Source organism: Staurois parvus, unplaced genomic scaffold (genome assembly GCF_062004578.1).
Source record: "Staurois parvus isolate SC_StPar_1 unplaced genomic scaffold, SC_StPar_1.0 ptg000953l, whole genome shotgun sequence".
Taxonomy (NCBI): Eukaryota; Metazoa; Chordata; class Amphibia; order Anura; family Ranidae; genus Staurois; species Staurois parvus.
Genome location: NW_028318749.1, coordinates 1,663,620 through 1,686,926, shown reverse-complemented (window position 1 = coordinate 1,686,926; position 23,307 = coordinate 1,663,620). Strand labels below are relative to the sequence as shown.

General features: G+C 38.7%; 1 protein-coding gene across 1 annotated transcript; it reads right to left on the bottom strand.

The window, feature by feature from the left end:
• Positions 1-209: 209 nt before the first annotated feature.
• Positions 210-21,908, bottom strand: IL11 (interleukin 11). The gene is made up of 5 exons (XM_089656963.1): positions 21,875-21,908; positions 11,436-11,599; positions 8,428-8,514; positions 2,346-2,504; positions 210-889 (listed from the first exon to the last, which is right to left on the bottom strand). The coding sequence occupies exons 1-5, from the start codon at positions 21,906-21,908 to the stop codon at positions 722-724; spliced, it is 612 nt and encodes a 203-aa protein (XP_089513089.1). The 3' UTR covers positions 210-721.
• Positions 21,909-23,307: the final 1,399 nt, after the last annotated feature.

The following is a 23,307-nucleotide window of genomic DNA, read 5'->3' as shown; positions in this document are numbered from 1 at the left end:
GACCATAAACAATAACATAAGTTCTGTCTAAAAGAAGTCAATGCAAGAACTCAAAGAAAGATTCCAGGATGTTTACCCGATCATAAAGTCATTTACCCAATTAGCAGTGAGCATTCTATTACAGTGTAGAATTGGAATGTTCATGAAGGAAGAGGATATACAAAAACGTAATGCTTATATCTCTCCTTCATTTTTCTAGTGTTTTAGTAATCTTCGCTAAAAAAAAAAAATGACCAACAATGGACACAAAAAACGGAGCCAGCCAACATGCTTTAAAGACTTAAAGGTAAAAGTATCCATAACGTCAATACCATTTTAAAATATATAACACCACTACTTAAATATATAATAATTACAATAACATTTTGTTAAGAAACCAGCCAAGACTCTTCTTTAGATTGAGGTCAGACATCCAATCCAAATTAAAAAAAATATTTAAATATTAACCTGGGAAATAAATAAATAAATAAATAGTTGGCAGTATAAATAGGAATTATAGATCAACATATTACATGTAAATTAAAACAAAAAGTTTGTAGTGTCACCGTGCACATTCCTGTAAATCAGGTGCAGTAGAAGTTAGGCAATTGTGTTTCATAAGATCCATAGATCATGAACAATCAAGCAGAGTGTCTCCCTCTACTTCAGGCAGCCTGTATTGGTCTTATTGCAGCACATTGGCCTGTCCTGAGGCAGAAGTCCATGAACGGTAAAGTTCTTTTCACAACTTATTTTTCATCAGTACAAGGGCACGAGTTGCATAGTCCAGGAAGAGGTGGAAATGGTGGAAAACGGCATGGCCGGTCTGTACAACCCCCCACTGGGTTGTTGTGTTGGGAAGCTGTGGCAGAGGTGAGTCACTAGCACGGGCAATGTTAAGTCTTGTCATCTGCAAGAAATAATAATAGTAATTAGATCTAGCGTTGTTATAATAGAAAACATTACATTTTTATCACTGTCTCTGCCACTGCTGGGGCGATTCACCTTCTCTTGGTGATTGCTGTTGCTGGAACAAAAAAAATAATACAAAATACAAATTGTTATGGTTTCCACTGCAACGGACGGTAAAGAGAATTCTTTCTATGGGGACACCTGTTCTGGTAATAAAAGGCCAGTTTGAATTGCTTTTGCTTATGACAAGATCACATTAAGGTGTGAAGTGGGGACCTATGACTTATTAAAAAAAAATAATAATACAGCCTCACGCTCATGGTAGTTTTAACTCACTGCATAATAGGTCATTGCATGGTTCACAATTATTTGCCATATGTAAGGCACTGCTTTGTGAGTTCTGTATCCCTAATGCATATGCTCTGAAGAAGAGGGTCACCCTCGAAACACATCAGCCAGATTTAGCCCCTAGATAGCACTCCATTGACAGGGTCTTTGGCTCGTTGTGGGTTAATGCATCTTGTGACTATCTATATGCGATCGATCACCACTTGTGAGTATAATATTTTATCCATGTTTTAATAAACAGTTATCTGGGATAATGCGCTAGGCCAGTGCACTCTTGTTTTATTCCTTCTGCAGTTGCATCTGGACTCCCCCTGTCTTGTATGACAGCTGCAAGGCTTGGCCCACCCGTTGGAGTTTCGCATACATCTGAGTTCCACCAAATATTTCTGTTCCTAGCTTTCCAAATCCATGCGCAGGAGCTTTTGACATTGTTTCTCTCATAATAAAGTAAATAAATGAGCTCAAACACATGTAATGGTGGTTGAAATTATCTTGCCTTTAAAAGCAAGAAAATGGTGACTGCCATTACATGTGTGTTTGTTTGAGTACATTTATTTACTTTATTATTTGACACTTATTTACCCCTGATGAAGCCCTTTTTTTGGGCGAGACATGTCGGCTTTTTGGAACTGGGTTTTTTGTTTCACTTTGTATTTCGAGATCCACTGGAGTGTGCAGGGATTTTAATTTAAATGTCTATTGAGGCAGAGCAGCAGTACAGATTCACAGTTTTGGACCTATTAGGCATTTAATAAGAAGTTTTATAGTCTGCTCTTAACCCCTGCTTTCCCAGCATGCATCTGTAGGATTTGCATTATACAACCTTTATTAGTTTTACCAATATTTTGTCATTTATTTTTGCAATAATGAAAATGAAGTTTTAGTACCCACGGTGCTAAATACCAGATTCTCGGCAGCTGAGAAAACCAGAAAAATGACCAACAAGCAGATATCTATCTATTTTGCTACAGAAATTTGTTTAAAGGGACAACTTGCATCTTTTTCAAGAGTCAGCTCAGCTAGACGTAAGAAATCATAAGGTATGGGATAATTTAACCATCCGTTTTAACTGTAACCAAAGCAGGCAGCATTAAACATTTACATACCAAAGAATCAATTTTCTTCACCAGCTTGTCAATGCGATTATGAATGCTGGTAAACTCATGATCCAAAGGGCGAACAACATGAGCAGCTTTCTTCAGCCAATCAAAATGTTTCTGATATATGAAGAGCTCAGAGCTGAGCTTTGTAAGACCAGCAGGAATCTAAAAAAAAAAAAAAAAATTAACATTAGTTACAACAATTTTAAGAAAAAAAAAAAATCTGCAAACCTACTAATGTAATGGCTTACGTCAATGTCACAAGGAATGAAAATCTGAATTCTACAACACACATCAGGAATAAGAACTTATTACAATTATATGTCATAGTTTTCTTCCAACCACTGAACAGGAAAAGGCCAAATTAACCTAGCGTTTTTCCTTTGAGAGAAAAAATAACTTCATAAGCCTAACCATCTCTGCCAAATGTATTTACTTGTTCTTTTACCCTATAAAACCTCTAAACCAACAAGACAGGAAAGTTCTTCCACAAATGAATATAGCCTCTTAACTTTGTTTATAAGATACAGCTTGGTATAATCCATCTACGTCATGGTTCTACAGGATAGATGTTGGCAGCTGGATCGTGTTAATGGTTTGCTGATCTGTTATCACATCTACAGACCACTCTGCAAATCACATCATATCCTCTTTTTCCTTTTACCATGGTCAGCTGCCTCCTCTATGTCATCCTTTCCTTCAATTTATGGTTCGCGGTGAATGCCAATGTCATAAAATTGTAACACGTTTTGCATCCTCCACATTCATGGATTTACCATAAACACTTCTCTTAAGGAACAACTCCAGGCAAATATGTAAAAACAATCATTACTTTTCTAGGCTTTCTTTTCAAAGTTATGAAACTTTTTTTGACTCAGTGGGTTTAATTACCTGAAATCTGTCTTTATAATAGCTGCTACACACCAGCTAAATGTTTAAAGTTAATGCAGAGCTGAAGGAGTTGTTGTGCTAGCTGATGGATGGCAGAGAGAAGGGCTCTGAGGAGCTTACTTAGAGCAGGCTGGAGGTATAGCAGCGTCAAAGAAGGATTCAATGCTAGAGCAAAGTAAACTGGTGCAATCCTGTCTGTTACCCATAGCAAAAGGATGCTTGCTTCATTTGAAAGAAGAAACCTGACAGCTTCCTACCCATTAGCTCTTCTTTTCTTTGTTCTCGGTTCCATACCCTTTTCTTCTACATGCCTTATCTTGTGATTTAGGAAGCATTGGGTTTATGCAGACCATTCATTTTGGAAAGGGCTGCCAATGTCCATTTTAACAAACATACATCATTTTTTCAAAGCACCTTGCATGCCTTTTGCTACACTGCTTAGGTGCTCTGGAGCAGCCTTTCTTAACCAGGGTGCCCAGGCACCCTGGGGTGCCTTGAGGTTTCTTCAGGGGTGCCTTGGGAAAATGTCTAAAAGTTGCCCAAAATTTTGTATACAAGCCAGCAGGTGGCAGAAGCCTGACTTTTAGTTACACAAAGCCACAGGTGTTCATTGTGCACCATTACAACCTTCTAGCCATCGGCGTTCTGACAACCAATGACATCATCAGTTGATAAGGAGGATGTCAGCTGCCTGCACAGCATCCTTGTTTGACCCTCCCCTGCCCCTCTTCATCAATGCTGGGGCCACATTAGCTCAGTGATGGAGAAAAACTGAGAGAAACACTGTAATATTAGTCAGTACCAGTGTGCAAATGTATATTTGATTTGGAAGAATAAATCACCTCTAATATTGGGTGTCCTACATGCGTGGATGTTGCTGCATTATATAAAACTATTAGAATAGTGTTTTACATATTAGAATGGGGTGCCTCAAGACTGTCCATAATTTTAATGGGTGCCTCAGGACTGTCCATAATTTTAGAGGGTGCCTCAGGACTGTCCATAATTTTAGAGGGTGCCTCAGGACTGCCCATAATTTTAGAGGGTGCCTTGAAATTGTCCATAATTTTAGAGGGTGCCTCAAGACTGTCCATAATTTTAAAGGATGCCTCAGGACTGTCCATAATTTTAAAGGGTGCCTCAGGACTGTCCATAATTTTAGAGGGTGCCTCAGAACTGTCCATAGTTTTGGAGGGTGCCTTGAAATTGTCCATAATTTTAAAGGGTGCCTTGACTGCAAAAAGGTTGAGAAACACTGCTCTGGAGTTGTGATTAAAATTATAGCATAGCAGTGTACAACACAACCATGCTTAATATAGCATGAATAGGCACTAAGTTTTTTCCCGCTCCAAATCTTTTGCAATTAAAATAGTTCTTGCATAGGTTTCAGCCATGCATTAAGTTGCTTAGCTGCAGCTACCCCTTAAACTTGTGGCTTGAGATCCAGATATTTAGCTGACAATGAAGGGTTAAAAATCACTCTGCAATTGCATGTTTATGCATTAGGGCAGAAAGCTTCAGAAACGGTGTTAATATCAGCTTTGAAACATTCCTTGATGAGAGGCCAATTCCCAAGATGCCAGAGTGTGGAACACTTTTATTACATTAGAAATTGCTAAAGCAAGTTGGGAATTATTCCCATGCTTCCAGTGCGCGCATGGAAATGAAGTCTACACAGTGATACATTCATTTGGTGGAAATGAGAAAACTGCTGGCAGATCAAGGGTTACCTTGTTTCGAGGCCCAGGGAGAAACTGACTCAAATGCATGGAAAATCTTAAGGCACAGGGCCCTATTTAAAAAAAAAAAAAGGTTCGCATTTCTCCATGGCTAAGACTAATATGGGAAAAATGGCACAGAACAAACTAGCCGCAGATCCTGCAGTAAAATATTGGTCTGAAAATCATCCAGGCTTATTTAATAAAGCAGTGCAAATAGCAATGATGACGTGCAAAGTGCAGTAACTCGTAGCAATAATTAAAATATTAGTTTATTAAAAAGGAGCTTGACTGTTTGCTATTGATTACTGCAGTTTCAATGATACTGTACAGCCCTTATGACAAATGGGGTTGATTTACTAAAACTGGGGAGTGCTGTGCATTGTAGCCAATCAGCTTCTAACTTCAACTTTCTCCATTAAACTTTGTCAAAAAGAAACCTGGAAGCTGATTGGTTTCTATGCAGAGCTGCACCAGATTTGGCGCTCTCCAGTTTCAGTAAATCAACCCCAATCTGTACTGTGTGTAATCAATGTATAGCATCTTCCTATAGAAGATTTTTTAGAAGATGATTGCGGTGTCAATTTTATAAACACAGTTGGACTTATTTTGGGAAGACAAAGAACAATTCATAACTGGTTTTATGTGATCCGTTGTCATGGGTTACTACAGATCAATGCTGCTCTTTCCATTGCGTTATCGAACGTATGTATGATGTATATATTTTGCTGTACATGACTGTAACCTCAGCTCCTCAAAGTGAGGAATAAATCAGAGACATGTGAAATGCCTCCAGTGTTAAGAAGGCATCTGTTGTACTTTGTAGAGTGTAATGCTACTATGGCCACAAGGTGTCAGTCCAATGCACTGCGTTTGCAGTCGAATTCAGCTGTGCGTGTCCGTGCAAAGTTCACATCACTGGAGAGTTTGCTTTTATTTTGATTTGGGGATGTATTGTTTTGACTATTTTCCCGTTGTGATTTTGGATGCATGTTTGCCTCAGACACCCGGAGATGACAGTAAGCGGAGACAGGAAATCATTTCTACTCCTCTGCTTGCTCGGATGAACATTGCTTATGAATAGTGGGAGGTTTGCTAAGCATTGATTTCCTGGGGTCAGGATTTGCGCAGGAAGGCCCGTGTTTGCAAGTTGTTTCCAAAAGGTTCCAGCTGTCGATGACATCAAGGGCTTTGAACATGATATTCCACGCAATATATATCTCATGCTCCTGTGACATCATCCACTTATACAAAACAAGTTGCCCCCAATGGCATATTACTGTCAAACTCCAGTGACACAGCTTAATCTGGAAGGGTCATATTCTTCCAAGAATGATATCATTTTATAGTCATAATATCTTCAAAAAATAGAACTGTGTTTGCACTCCATGAATAATTGCAGCATAACCTCTGCTATCTCATTTAACACTATCTGAATCCAAATTGTCCTTTTTCCCAGCATTGCGATTTGCTGGTAATTAATGAGATCACATTATTAATTTGTGTGTCTTCCAAAAAAGTAACATCCGAGAAAACCATTTACCCGCAACTTATTGTTGACGTAAATGACAAAGTTCTGCAGACAGGCATACGTGAAGTCTCACTGCTTCCCAATGTGTGAGCGTTGTTTATAAGACAGTCGGGTTATGACTTAAACTATTGCAGAGCCAAATTCTTCACAGAAAACATAAATCGTATAAACAAAGGAAGCAAACTGCCCCGCTAAAGATAACGCCAGTGATTATGGCTTCACGATATAAAAACATGAAAAAGAGGCTTGGCTAGTCTGGATTTGGCAAACTGTGAATGCTGAAAACTTTTCACTTGAAAAGCAGACGCATATGATCCAAGAAAACTTGAATGAGCTTCTTTGTGGTCTGTGTGTGCCAGAAATTACATTTTAATCTGTTTGGAACATGAGCGCCATGCAGGAAAAACAATATAGCCATATTTAACACCAATTAAGTGCACTATTTAAGATTTTGGTTTTACTTTGGCTCAACAAACCTATGCTGGCTTGCAAGATCTAATTGGTTTAAGGAGATATTTTTTTATTACCCCTAAATGGGAATGAAAAGTATTTTGCTATATAATTTATTTATGTATCTTGTTTTCAAGCTAAAAACATATATATATATATATATATATATATATATATATATATATAGTTATTTTAGTAAGGTAAATATGGAAATATTGCATATAGATAATTCCTTCTAGTTAATTGATGTTGGGTATGAGTTTGGTATTTTGCAGTTGGCTGGCATAATGCTGAGCTATATACATACCTAAATATAAGGACCTCGGGTTGCACACACATACAAATACATACACAGCGGAAGCTCAGAGGATGGACTCACCCTCCTCTTCCTCTTGTTTTGTAGAGACCATTGAACTGAAATTCATGGTAGCCCCTGTTTGACTAAGTCAATTATTTGATCAACTGCTGGACTATCCTGTCCAGCGACTCCATCCCGTCAGATGCACCACCGGTAAGGCGTTTTGACAGACAGCCCTAACAATGGCCATGGCAAGAGATTGGGCGCTGTATAGCATTAGTGTATGGCCAGCTTCATATCAATCTATGGCCAGTGTTTGGCCAGTTTTAGTCTGCAAATGCAGTCAGCAAGTGCAGAGCTAGTGCTGTGTTTTCCTATTAGACAGCCCAGCTTGCATTGCACACACCGAAGCATTAAATGCCCTCTGCGTTAAATATTGATTTGCAAAGATTTTAAAATAGTTTATGTACATTACATAAAAAATCTTATAAAATTGACCAAAACCACTCGAGTTACACATTTATGTAACTGGATGTTTGAAATAAACACATTTATGTGTCTAAGGCTGGCTATAGAAAGGTTTTTTTTTCCAATCGGTAGACAGGCTGATAAAAAAAAAAAACAGATTCCCCCATCCACATATCCACAAGGTGGATGGGGGAATCCTATTTGTTTGGACATTGTATTCTGACAGTGTGACTCCTCCTCTCTCACAATACACTGATCATTGGCTGCAGCCAATTCACTGCAAGGCACCGACCGAAAGACGTTTTCCAACAGCCCTGTTCGACAGACGTCCATCATTGGATTGACATCTATCAAGTAAGAATGACTATAGATGGATCAAAATTCATCTGTGCCTGCTAATCTGCCCAGATTTCAATCCATCTGTGGCAGTTTAAGTTAGTTTATGTAGTAAATCATGTAAAATAAATGATATAACACATTCTTGATTAATATGAATATTGCTAAGAGTATTTAAAATTATTGGTAGGTAGAAAACAAAATGAAAATCTAACACATCAAAACAATATAGATGTATTCTACCCAAAATGAAAACATTTTTTGGTGGAGGGCCTTTGGTCACTTTTATGAAAACAGTACATTCCTGTGCACCATTATTGTAAAAGCAATTGAGCTGTTCCATCACATAAATCCCAGACTTTATTGTAATATTAGTATCTTAAAGTTTTTAGTTACCTGAATATTAGACAGCTCCACAGCATTTATGGTCAGCACTGGTAAACTTTCCAACTTGTGCTCCCCTTCATATGGGTATTTTGTTTTCTGAAAAAAAGAGATATAATATAGATGTGTAAATTAAATGAGAATTGTTATGCTAACATGATGCTGTCAATGGGGATTAACCCAGTATTTTGAAATGCATACGAAACATAGGCTGCAGGGTTAGGGTTAGTGTCAGGTTTTAAAGCCCATGTGAAGTCACTAAAATACATATGCATTAAAAATGACTTTGTACTAACAACTTCCATATTCCTAGTGTTACCTTCAGTTTACCTGTTAGAGCAACTCTGTGGATGTTAAAATATGAAGGTAAATAGGCACAAAAGTGTACTCAGTAATGTAGGTGCCAGTTCACATATATGCGGATTGGATGCAGTTTGAACCGCATCCAGTTTGCATGACATGTGAAATAACATTGCTTCCTATGGTGCCTGTTCACATATGTCTGGTGCACTGAGGCTATTGACTTCTATGGGAACTGTTTTTAAACCGCACATGTCATCAGTTGTGAGCAGGATAAAATCCTGACCTGAACCTGATCTAAACCTGTCCTGAACCTGATCTAAACCTGACCCGAACCGCTTAATAACTACTGTATCAATTAGCTGTGAAACCTGAGCTTCAATCTGCATCGCACATGTGTGAATCAGCACTAACAGGTCATTCAGACACATCCCCTTCACTTCTCTGCAGTACAAGTTCATGAGGAAGTTTGTGCTGAGTGGTGTGGTGTGGTATGGCTATTACTCAGCTCCGCCAGCATAGAGCACTGCAGTGCAAAGCACCAGATAATTCCTTATGTTAATGCATTTCATGGCAAAAAATCAACACCAGAGCATAACACGCAAAGGTACAAGACTCCCAAAAGACAAAAAGGTTTGAGATTTCAATGTGGCTTTAAATGTTCTGCTTGTGCCTATTCAGGGATTTCCCTTCACTTTATTTTCCATCTGATACTCAGCACATAGACAAGATGGAAGGAAAAATCTCCTCAGTGGGGACACAGACAGGAGTTAGATCTTTCCACACTCTAGTATAAAAATTACTTTTATGTCTTTGTCCCTCCATCAAATAGAAAGTGAGAAAGGACACAGACAGAAACAGAAACTTAAGTAGGACTCACCATTTCTCTTTCTATCCAAAGTTAAAAAAACAACGTTTTGGTTGCAGTTGGGCTAAGGTTTGACCACAACTAATAATGTCAAATGCAGTCCTCATAAATGCTTAAATATATTTCATATTCTAACATAAAAACTTTACAGGTTTAGTTGCCCTTTAAGCAGTGTCTTGGCTGAAGTAGTAGAATTACAACTCTCAGTGCATAGGGAGTAGGCACACAGCACAGAATATGCCTTATGTTCTAAAAAGCCACATCTGGCTCTCCAGGAATAGTTATCTGTTTCACCGCCTTCAGCATTGAAAAGAAAGACGTTTTTAAGATTTCTGCCTTGAACAGTACCATATAGAGGTTCTTTTCACCACAGGATCTATGTATAATTCTGAAGGGATGCTTTAGTAGTTTTCACTGCAGAGTCTACCTAGCCAAGTTCCCACTGAACCATAAAAAGAGAACTTTAGGCAAATCACAACTGAGGGGTATATTAATAAAGCAGTGAAGGTTACTTTAACCAAACATTCACCTGTGGTGAATCAATCACTGTCATTTAAACATACATGCACCTGGAAGAATTACCTGCAGTGAATGTTCGATGAATGTGAGATTCTTTGATTTATAAATATGCCCGTCAATGTATAGATATTGTATTTAACTATATTTTTGTTTTGTTTTGATGCACCGTTTGCAAGTAAGTAGATCAATATCCCAGATGGTTTTGTGCAATAGTAAAAAAAAAGTAGATTGTCTCAGACAAACATCCAGTAGGTTCTAATAACATACTTGGCCCTAGCAAACAATGCAGTTACTACTAGCAGTGAACCCTTCCCCATCAAACAAGAGGTGACTCTTCTTACCTGTGGGGAGTTGGATTTGTAAATCGCAAAAACAATAAATAGCAAGTACACTTAATCTGGCGTGTATATGTTTTAGTGATTTTTTAGCCATTATTGAATTCTCCTTTACATTTTCTTCTAATAACTATAAAGCTATGTTGACTTACCTATACTGTAAAAAAAACAACTCAGTGGTTAATGTTTGGGGAACAAAGCTCACTCATGTCTGCAGCATGGAGTTTTGAGCTGAAGAACGGCAAAGTGTCAACTGGACCATGGGCTTCTGGGAAAATCCCAATGGTTAGCTGCCACGCTGTCATTCTCAATTGTCTCATTCAATTTGAAACAGTAAGTAGAAGTCATAATGTAAACACATGGGAGCTTTTGCACTCCAACATAGGTGTCCGTTTATGACACACAGAATAGCTAAGATTCAGAGGATCACAGCTATTCTCTGGTCATTCACAGTTTATGACACCCAGGAGAATATGTTCAGCCCTTCTCTGGAGATCTGTGTTCTCCCTCCAGATTCTCCAGCCCAGAGCTGGAGAATCGGAGGGACCGAAAACTAAGCAGAGATAATTTACCTCTGCTTAGTAAACTGATTTTTTACTGTAATCTCGCGAGATTATAGTAAAATCAGCCGTTTTCCAGAGTTTGTAGACCGTTCTCCAGCGTTTGGAGATCGTTCTCCCTTCGTTCGGAGAACTGCTTCATAAACTGCATTCACAGGAGAACTGTGTTCTCTGAGAATGCCGGAGAACTAAGCAGCGATCTATTACCGCTGGTTCATAAACGGACACCATAATCCTGAAGAAGACTGAAGAATAAAAGTGATCAATAGGGAGTTTTAATTTATATTTCTTTTTATTTTAGTTGAATGATTTTTGTTTAACTTTCTATTGCCTTGATAGAATGAGTATGAGGTCCTAACAACCCCTTTACGCATTTAATGGGGGCAGTGAATGTTAACTTGCAATGCAATCCCAACTAAGCTATGCTTAAGTACTTACAAAGTTGGTGTAGAGATGCTTGGTGTCACTAAGTAGATGCTTGGCCATGTGGAGGATGCTGTCAAATTCTGTTTTGGGATCTGAAGGCTTTGGCTTTGGGAGGGGAAGTGCCCATACTCCTTCACACACACTCATAATAGCTAGAGCTATCTGGTACAAGCAGCCTGCACAAAAGAAAATAAATAAAAATTTTAGCAGAAAGTAATTGCACACATATTTATTATTTTGCATTTTCAAACTCGTTTTGTGCAGTACAGAAATACAACATTGACAAGGGTGTTGGAAGGCTTACATACCTTCTTACAAAGCTGAACATTCAGTTATCTCTTAAATAGACTAACAATATTTTTTATTTCTATATGGTCTCATGTCATGTCAATGTCATATTGCCAGTTCCCATTACACAAGTTTATGTATACCACCAGGGTCTTGACTTTCAGCTCTCATCTATGCATTGCTAGCTGTCCAATATATACAGTTATCATCAGGAAAAAGCTGTGTAAATAGCCTAGAACCATGGAATCCCAGATCTAGCCATGCCTTGATTTGCACTAGAAAAAAATAACATTACCAAATATATTTTCATTACATATTTTCTCATAATGGCAAGGGCAAATTAATTTTGAAATATTCTGGTACAAGCCAATGGAAAGCCACCGGATATATTGCGGGCAAGTAACATGATAAAAGAACCATGTCACATTTAAAGTCTCACTTGGTCGGGTCTAACTATTAAGGGACCTGTGCCATAACCACTGTTATAAACATGCCACCTAATTAAAAGAGAAGGAGGTGTGTGGGCCATGCTGTTTATTTAAGTGGTCTAGAACAGCTGGGTAACAGAATGTTGGCTGTCATCCACCCAGATTGCAACTTTCCTTCTACATTCTGGGGAACACCGAGGATGTAGAAAATCTTATAAGTATGGAACATGATAAATTTTAATTGCAGACTAGAAAGGGCACATTTTCTCTAAACTGCCAAGCTACGCCAGCTGTTCTAAAGAGCAAAAACATTCACATGCACTTGTGTTGAAGATAAAATGGGGTACTTTAAGTCACCGTGGCCTTTAGGTGTTATAAAGAATGACAAACATTAAATAAACACTTGTTTATCCCAATTTGTGTCCTGGCTTATTTCAAAATATTGATTTTTAGTAAACGATGGGGTTGATTTACTAAAGGCAAAAAGATGGTTCACATTGAAAGGGAAAGTTTTAATTTGCAAGGGAATTATCCCCAGAGCTTAGCAAATGATTTGAAACTCTACTGATTCCATCATCCAATCATTTGCAAGCTAAAATGCTGTTTTTTTAATTTTCTTTGCACATGATTGATTATTCTTTTCAAAGTGAGGTTTCATGACATTCACCAAGGAAGGAAATTCCCTTGCACAGTGCAGCCTCCCCTGCAAAGTGAACAGCCTTTTCGCCTTTAGTAAATCAACCCCAATATTTTAAGGCAGATCCTGATGATGGTGCTATTTTGTTTGCTTTACATGCAAAGGTGAGGCATTTTGTCTTTAAATATTACATATACTGTAGGAGAAGACTAAATGGGTATCCAGCATTATTATTTATATCTATAGCCATGGCAAGGCATTCTGAAGCAATGTTAACAGGAAAGACGTACACATATAGTTAATATTCACTGTACCCCTCTATTCTTTCCATACCGTTCTGTGCTGTCTAAATTGTGACATACAGTCAGGTCCATAAATATTGGGACATCGACACTATTCTAACATTTTTGGCTCTATACACCACCACAATGGATTTGAAATGAAACAAACAAGATGTGATTTAACTGCAGACTGTCAGCTTTAATTTGAGGGTATTTACATTCAAATCAGGTGAACGATGTGGGAATTACAACAGTTTGCATATGTGCCTCCCACTTGTTAAGGGACCAAAATAATGGGACAATTGGCTTCTCAGCTGTTCCATGGCTAGGTGTGTGTTATTCCCTCATTATCCCAATTACAATGAGCAGATAAAAGGTCCAGAGTTCATTTCAAGTGTGCTATATGCATTTGGAATCTGTTGCTGTCAACTCTCAAGATGAGATCCAAAGAGCTGTCACTATCAATGGAGCAAGCCATCAATAGGCTGAAAAAACAAAACAAACCCATCAGAGAGATAGCAAGAACATTAGGCGTGGCTAAAACAACTGCTTGGAACATTCTTAAAAAGAAGGAACGCACCGGTGAGCTCAGCAACACCAAAAGACCCGGAAGACCACGAAAACAACTGTGGTGGATGACCGAAGAATTCTTTCCCTGTTGAAGAATTCACCCTTCACAACAGTTGGCCAGATCAAGAACACTCTCCAGGAGGTAGGTGTATGTGTGTCAAAGTCAACAGTCAAGAGAAGACTTCACCAGAGTGAATACAGAGGGTTCACCACAAGATGTAAACCATTGGTGAGTCTCAAAAACAGGAAGGCCATATTAGAGTTTGCCAAACGACATCTAAAAAGCCTTCACAGTTCTGGAACAACATCCTATGGACAGATGAGACCAAGATCAACTTGTACCAGAGTGATGGGAAGAGAAGAGTATGGAGAAGGAAAGGAACTGCTCATGATCCTAAGCATACCACCTCATCAGTGAAGCATGGTGGTGGTAGTGTCATGGCGTGGGCATGTATGGCTGCCAATGGAACTGGTTCTCTTGTATTTATTGATGATGTGACTGCTGACAAAAGCAGCAGGATGAATTCTGAAGTGTTTTGGGCAATATTATCTGCTCATATTCAGCCAAATGCTTCAGAACTCATTGGACGCCGCTTCACAGTGCAGATAGACAATGACCCAAAGCAAACTGCAAAAGCAACCAAAGAGTTTTTTAAGGGAAAGATGTGGAATGTTATGCATTGGCCAAGTCAATCACCTGAACTAAATCTGATTGAGCATGCATTTCACTTGCTGAAGACAAAACTGAAGGGAAAATGCCCCAAGAACAAGTAGGAACTGAAGACAGTTGCAGTAGAGGCCTGGCAGAGCATCACCAGGGATGAAACCCAGCGTCTGGTGATGTCTATGCGTTCCACACTTCAGGCTGTAATTGACTGCAAAGGATTTGCAACCAAGTATTAAAAAATTAAAGTTTAATTCATGATTATTATTCTGTCCCATTACTTTTGGTCCCTTAACAAGTGGGAGGCACATATGCAAACTGTTGTAATTCCTACACCGTTCACCTGATTTGGATGTAAATACCCTCAAATTAAAGCTGACAGTCTGCAGTTAAAGCACATCTTGTTCGTGTCATTTCAAATCCACTGTGGTGGTGTATAGAGCCAAAAATGTTAGAATTGTGTCAATGTCCCAATATTTATGGACCTGACTGTAGCATTGTATAAATTAGTGTCCAAACAGTATCATCTATAAAAATACTTGGAGGTCCCAGTAATAGAGATTTTTGGAATGTATTATAATGTTATAACATCCTTGTGGGTGTGGAAATAGTAACGTGCACACAGAAGACTATGCCAATAAATATAGTACAATGGCATATTTTCATTTCTATTACTTAGTTCCTGAATGTTTTTGTATCAAGAAAATATAGAATCGTTCTATTCCTGCCCCAGCGCAGTTTGCAATATAATAACTGTATCAGTTATATAGACAGAGTTATATAGACACTTCCACATATTTTGGTTCGAAGTTAGTCAACCTTCCTTTATGTTCTTGGACTTGGAAAGCACATATGCAAACACAGGGAAGCATCCAACCTCATGCAGACAGAGCTCTAGTGAAAATGGAATCCATGACCCCAGAAATGAAAGACCACAGTGCTAACCACTAAGCCACCAGGATATATTTGTAGTAACACCTATGATAATTAACTAAAGAAGGTCACTAGAAGGTACTTTATATACAGAAATGACACACAGAGCAAACGGGGACCATTCTGTTCTGGGTGCATTTTTTTCAACTCTGATTTTTGTCTCAGTTAAAAATAATATATGTTTTGTACAAATTCTGAAAATATATTGTATTTTTACAAAATTTAAGGAATAAATAATCAATGTGTTTTTAGATATACATGTGTATGCTTGTGTGTGTGCAGCCAAATTTGCTAATTACATTTGTTTTCAGGCTGGTTGAACAAAGTATAATCTAAACATTATATGTTTATCATGTAACCTGTGATGTTTTCGAGCATGGATAACAGCTATAGTTAGTTGAGATATAGAAAGATAAGCTACAGTCTAGATAAAATAGCTCATAATAACTAAATGTAAGCAAAAGCTCAAAATAACAAAGTTTAAAACTAAAAAGAATAATGTAGCATTTTATAATTATCATTAAAACGGTCAATTAAATACATGATGCAAATTTAATATACTCAATCCACCTTTAATAACAGTTAGGAGTGAAAAGTCAAATAAAAGTCAAAGATTAAAATAGAATAAAAATGCTGTACATTGGAGCTATTGTCTGTCCTCCCCTCTTGTGTTTCCTCACTGCATCATACAAAAATAGCATATTCTATCCTGAATTGTGCTGCAAACCAAATGAGCAAATGATTCTGTGCCCAGTTTTGCCGAAAAGTTTTTCACAGCTATGGGAATAATAGACATGTATGAATGAACAGTCTTTTGTAAAGCTTTGTTCTTAGCTCCCCCTTCCCCCTTGATGACGTATTTTCCTGGCAACTTTGGCAGAGTACTCAAGCTCAGCTGCCACATCAGTAACAGGAAACAAATGCAAAATATTTTTTTTTTTATTCATTTATTTATTTATTTGTGTCTTGTCCAGTTGGAATGAGTTATGCAACAATGATTAATCTCATGTGATGTTATTCCGGCCATCACATCCACTGGTTTTGTATTTATTCAACCATGCTTTTTTCCTGACCCTCTCCTCCCACGGATAGACAGCTGACAGTATTCACAATTTAGCTTTTACCTTGGGACAAAAAATAGCTGGTGCATTCTGCAGTCTGACCCTTATTTGCACTATCACATACAAAACCGGATTAAGCCGTTGGTCAGAAGGGATTCTGAGAAAACTATAATCGCTGAAATGTTCTCCCACAGATTCTGCTAGGCCTAGCTTACACAAGCTGTATGTTTGATGCCACTTTGCATTTGTGTCTTTCTTCTGCTAGCTTTAAAAACTCATTGGTTCATACAGGTCTGAAAAATCCTAATTCCCATTTCAGAGATTCCTAGGTCTACCTAAAAACACTGAACGAGATGTTAAAACTCTTAGCGGTCAACTGAACTGCTGGTAATTTGCTGTGAAATAGAAAGTGATGAAAAAAACACTTAAATAGTTATTGGACAAAAACACTATTATTTGGGAGAAAATCCTTGGTAATCTGCTAAAAGGTTCTAACTAGATAGTGGAGGACAAAAGATGTGCATAATTGGAACAGCCCCAGTGACCCGGTCTTCGGATTACTGGTGCTGGCATGTAAAATGTGGAAAGCCGGCTGTGACTCTTTGGAGCTTCACAGTCGGCTTCCCACTGTGCATGGGTGAGTTGCATTGCACTTTGTGAATAGTCCCGCATCCTTGGGACCTGACCCAAGAGTTTGATGGTGGGGAAAAAGAACCTATGGTGGAACTGCCTAGGCAATTCCAGTGAAAGTGGGACCAGGTACCTGCCGAACTAAATACCTGCTCCACCCCCCCCCCGCCCCCGAGATAAAAATAAACCTTCAATAATGGGGGGGGGGGGGTATTCTTAAAAGCAGAACTTTTTTTTAGCGTGAAGTTCCACTTTAAATAGAACCTACAGTTAAACTGATGTTTAATAGCAAAACAAGCTCTTGTAAGAATGGAACATCTCTGAAGAACTCCGAACAAATCGTCCATACTTCAGAAAATTCTAAATGTTTAAATCTGATACAAGAACTACTGCAGAAACATCTTGTCATTAATATTTTAGAGAGAAAGAATAAATCTGCAGCTGAATCACCCTAAAGCTATACAGTTCTAGGTGGACGTAAACTTTAAGTCAACTTTAATCACAGCTGTACAACATTTTTAAATACTTTGTTCATGACCTCAATCATGAACACATTTGAGTTCCACCTAATGCTAAGGCTATCAGAATGTTAGGGTATAACTATCTGTGTAAGCGAGGATACTTAGTGCAGGCATCCAGCAACAGCAGGAGTGTAGCTGCAACAGCAGTTCAGTGTACTTTTACTTAGAAAACTGAAACCAGATTGTGGTTTATTAAAAACAAAAACAAAACTCATCCAACACCAGCAAAACAGAATACACAGCAAAAGTGAAGATATACGTGAAACATAAACCAAGTGACAAAATACCTAATTAACACCCTAACTATAATACAATATTCACAAAAGGGGAACGCTGATAAAAAGGGTAAGACAGGAGATGCAAGGAGATGAATCAAGATTGAGGCCAGGTTTTGGATCAGGAACAAGGGGAGCAGATATGAAGTAGCAGAGTGCAGGATACAGATACTGGAACAGAATCATGGCAGGAATCAGGATCAAGGTCAGGATACTGATTACTGATGACTACTGGAACTATATCCCTTTGCTTTGGAAACCACACTGCCACAATTAGGTGATCCAGGTCCTAACAATCTACTTTAGCAAAACAATACCAAAATAAATTATAATTTCCTTCTAGCATCCCAGCATCACTTGTAATAGCTTCTGTTACAATGTTTAGATTTTGTACTGATTGTATTTTACTCATTGGAGTGAAATATCACCATATTGGTAATGGTTTTTGAAACTGATAATATTAAGATCTTCCTGACTTCATAGTCATCCTCCATCACAAAGCTGGAGAAAATTCATGAACATCACATTATATTTAATAACCTTTTTTATTTTGCAACATTTTTATTTTTAACAAATTATACAGTACGTTGATTGTGCAACTTGCAAGGGAAATGCCCATGTTTCCCTTTATGGTAGCAATATTCCCATTATCTAATGCCTTTTTCTTTTGTATTCAACATATTATTATGGATACCAATTATTTGTATCATTTTCTTTTTAGAAAGTCAATCGAGCTTTTAATTTCAGCTCAGTTTGCCTAAACTGCCCTAGTATATCCAAGGACTAATCTGAACCTCCTCTAAACATCAGTGATTCCCCTCTAGGCTTTTTAAATCATACTTAAACATTGGAAAAGAGCCAACTATTCATATATTGTACACAGACAAGATATACAGTTTCCTTCCACTTACACGTGGTTCCCAATATGCTGCCCTTAATATTTCTGACACCACCACATACACAGTAACTATTTGTCATTTACATTAATTAGTTATAAAGGTGGAAAAGATCATTATCAGGAATCTGCTCAGTATCACTGCATATGATTATCCTTTATAAATAGATATTAAATTAGATAAATAGATAAGCATGGTTTTGATTTTGGGAAAAGGGAAGAATTTTAAGTCATCCAATAAAAGTAGTGTAGGAATGAGTTCCAGCAGTACTGCAGGTGACCCTGGATCCTACCAACACTGTCAGTACCTCATAGCTACCCCGATCCAGATGTAATTGTAAACCTAATGCCGTGGCTCCAAATAATCCTTTTATAATCATGCATATACTTAATAACTGTAAGACATACTACACAGGTACCTTTGCAAACAGAGTATTACATCTTCAGGTGCTCAATGAAAGCACGCTTGCTTCCAATCACTCCTACTTGACTGTATTATACCATAACATAAAAATGTTATACTCATGTATGTCTCTTGTTTCTGAATGCATAGAGGATGAAGTACTCATCTAAAATGTTTTGGGCTTGTAGCAGAAACAGAAGCCTTCACAGGAAGCTTCTGCATTGTAGTCAGTCCACACAAAGTAATGTGATCCAGCTGTGGTCACTAACACAGTCAGAAATGCAATCATTGTAAATTTCTAAACACTTGCTAAGAATGATTTTTAATGTTTGCCAGAGGTACTTCTACAGCTTAAAGCAAACTTTTAAACATAAAGTAAAAGCACTTTAAAATGAGCTCTCGTTCACCTCTGTAGCTATAGGTATTAAGGAGAAAATCTTCAAAGCTCACAGTCAAGGCATAGAAATCTAGCTTTTTTCCTGTTGCTTTCTATTGTACCCAAAGCTTGTAGCTAATGTAAACACACAACAGGTGTTTATAATATTTTAGAAAACCAACTAAAACCTAACTTTTGAGTCCTTTTTGTGATTTTTAGGGTTTATATATGGAATAGCCGCACAACGCAGTCCAACCACACCTGGTGTGAATGGGCCCTTCAGGTATTTTACAAATGAATTACTTCACAATGCAATCAGCTAGAGAGGTCAGGGATATTTTGTTTTAAAGCTCTTTTACTGACTGCTTGTGAAGAATATGCAAACATTTTAGAATCCATACTCTGTGTACACTTTAAATTAAAGGAAGTATATTAAAGATATCATGTGATCTTAACTAATGATGTTTTAGTGATTGGAGGTCCTCTTTAATGTTCACATCCTAGAATTAGCAGTCTTCATGATGCCAGCAGTCATTAAGCAGTTTTACATGCAATAAACAAAAATACAACCGCCACTGAAATTACGCAGTGTCATTTTATTTTACTGGCAAATTTAATTGTGTCACTCTAATTCTACTACGGTATGCTACTGGCAATGTCATGTTGGCATGGCTGCCAGTTGCACAGCATTCTAAGTCTCATTTTGAACTAACCTTCTACTCCTCACAAACAGATAGAACTGAACTCCTTAATGGGTAGGGTCTGGCATAAAATGCATTCTTTTCAGGTTGCCTGCTGTCATTTTGACATGCTGTACTTAATAGGATTAAATTGCAGTTACAGTTGTGTCCAAAATTATTCAACCCCCAATGCTGTAAAGGGGTTTAGGGACTATAGTGTACATTTGGAATTGTATTCAGAATCAAATCCTACAAGGACGTTGTAACTACCCAAATGCAACTAAAATGACATCAATTGTTTATGTAATACAGTAGTAAATGGTTCTTATGTGGTTTCTTCATTGCCACAATTATTCAACCCCTTAAAGACTACCACTCTGAAGAACAGAGGTTCATACAGGTGCTTTCCATCAGGTATTGAAAACACCTGTGGATGTCACCGAGCAGCAATCAAGCATAATAAGCACCAATTAGGCAGCTTTAAAATGACTGTGATACTCAGCTCCTTCTAGACATTTACTGGTGTGGTTACAAACATGGTGAAGGCAAGAGAATGGTCCAGGAAGACAAGAGAAGAGGTGATTTCTCTTCACAGGAAGGGCAATGGCTATAAGAAGATTGCAAAGATGTTAAACATACCAAGAGACACCTTAGGAAGCATCATTCGCAAATTCAAGGCAAAGGGCACTGTTGAAACGCTACCTGGTCGTGGCAGAAAGAAGATGCTGACTTCGACTGCTGTGCGCTACCTGAAGCGTAGAGTGGAGAGAAGTCCCCGTGTGACTGCTGAGGAACTGAGAAAAGATTTGTCAGATGTGGGTACAGAAGTTTCAGCCCAGACAATAAGACGCACACTGCGTAATGAAGGCCTCCGTGCCAGAACTCCCAGGCGTACCCCCTTGCTGTCTCCAAAGAATAAGAAGAGTCGACTGCAGTATGCCAAAAGCCATGTGGACAAACCACAAAAGTTGTGGGATAGTGTTCTGTGGACTGATGAAACAAAATTAGAACTGTTTGGGCCCATGGATCAACGCTATGTTTGGAGGAGGAAGAACAAGGCCTATGATGAAAAGAACACCTTGCCTACTGTGAAGCATGGTGGAGGGTCAATCATGCTTTGGGGCTGTTTTGCTTCTGCAGGTACAGGGAAGCTTCAGCGTGTGCAAGGTACCATGAATTCTCTTCAGTACCAGGAGATATTGGATGGAAACGTGATGCAGTCCGTCACACACCTGAGGCTTGGGAGACGTTGGACCTTTCAACAGGACAATGATCCCAAGCATACCTCCAAGTCCACTAGAGCATGGTTGCAGAGGAAAGGCTGGAACATTTTGGAGTGGCCATCGCAGTCACCAGACTTAAATCCGATTGAGAACCTCTGGTGGGACTTAAAGAAAGCAGTTGCAGTGCGCAAGCCTAAGAATGTGACTGAACTGGAGGCCTTTGCCCATGAAGAATGGGCGAAGATACCCGTAGATCGCTGCAAGACACTTGTGTCAAGCTATGCTTCACGTTTAAAAGCTGTTATAACTGTAAAAGGATGCTGTACTAAGTACTAAGATTGAATGTCACTTGGGGGTTGAATAAAACTGATAATGCTGTGAGCACAGAAAAGACATTTGTGGTTATTTCATTATAACTGTTATGTTATATTTGTCTGACCTACAAGTGCCTCTTTAATGTAAATGTAAGCAAGATGACTGAATGATCAAAAGCAATGTCAAACTGGCCAAAACACTCAATTTCAGTGGGGGTTGAATAATTTTGGACACAACTGTACCTCTACATTACATCCTACCACTCACTAACTCTGTCCCAAGAGCCTCATAAAGACAGCGGACATCGTAACTATTAAGTGCTACTAAACCTGTCTATCACAGATGCCTTTGCACTTCACTCAAGGGTACTCAGTCAGGATCACTGGCATGTATTTACTTTGCTCTTGGTTTTTACTGTCAGTGGGCTAACACCATTAATATTAATACAAATGCACAAGCATGAAAACTTGTTTTCTTGGGCTGGGATGAGAAGATTTAATGTACTGTAATTTGAAATCTATGCCACTCGACAAAGGCTTAGTGTGTTGTCTGTGAGCAGCAGAGGCTGAGTCTTGGCACGGCAGGGAGGTGTATAAGGCCGGGATACAGATGCATATTCAGGCTGTGTGTGGTCTTAGTAATGGGATGACAGGCAGTTAGGCGGCCCTACTTGTCAGGATTACAGTACAGATCACTGTGTGGGGTCACAGCACTGTAATTCAACAGTTAAGTCAGGGTAGCTTTTATATATATATATATATATATATATATATATACAGTATCTCACAGAAGTGCACCCCTCAGATTTATGTAAATGTTTTATTATATCTTTTCATGTGACAAGAAATGACACTTTGCTACAATGTAGTGAGTGTACAGCTTGTATAACAGTGTAAATTTGCTGTCCCCTCAAAAAAACTCAACAAACAGCCATTAATGTCTAAACCGCTGGCAACAAACGTGAGTACACCCCTAAGTGAAAATGTCCAAATTGGTCCCAATTAGCCATTTTCCCTCCCCTCTATCATGTGACTTGTTAGTGTTACAAGGTCTCAGATGTGAATGGGGAGCAGGTGTGTTAATTTTGGTGTTATCACTCTCACTTTCTCATGCTGGTCACTGGAAGTTCAACATGGCACCTCATGGCAAAAAACTCTCGGAGGATCTGAAAAAAAGAATTTTTCCTCTACATAAAGATGGCCTAGGCTGTAAGAAGATTGTCAAGACCCTGAAACTGAGCTGCAGCACTGTGGCCAAGATCATACAGGGGTTTAACAGGACAGGTTCCACTCAGAACAGGCCTCGCCATGGTCGACCAAAGTAGTTGAGTGCACGTGCTCAGAGTCATATCCAGAGGTTGTCTTTTGGAAATAGATGTATGAGTGCTGCCAGCATTGCTGCAGATGTCGAAGGGGTGGGGAGTCAGCCTGTCAGTGCTCAGACCATACGCTGCACACTGCATCGAATTGGTCTGCATGGCTGTCATCACAGAAGGAAGCCTCTTCTAAAGATGATGCACAAGAAAGTCCGAAAACAGTTTTCTGAAGACAAGCAAACTAAGGACATGGTTTACTGGAACCATGTCCTGTGGTCTGATGAGACCAAGATAAACTTATTTGGTTCAGATGGTGTCAAGCGTGTGTGGCGGCAACCAGGTGAGGAGTACAAAGACAAGTGTGTCTTGCCTACAGTCAAGCATGGTGG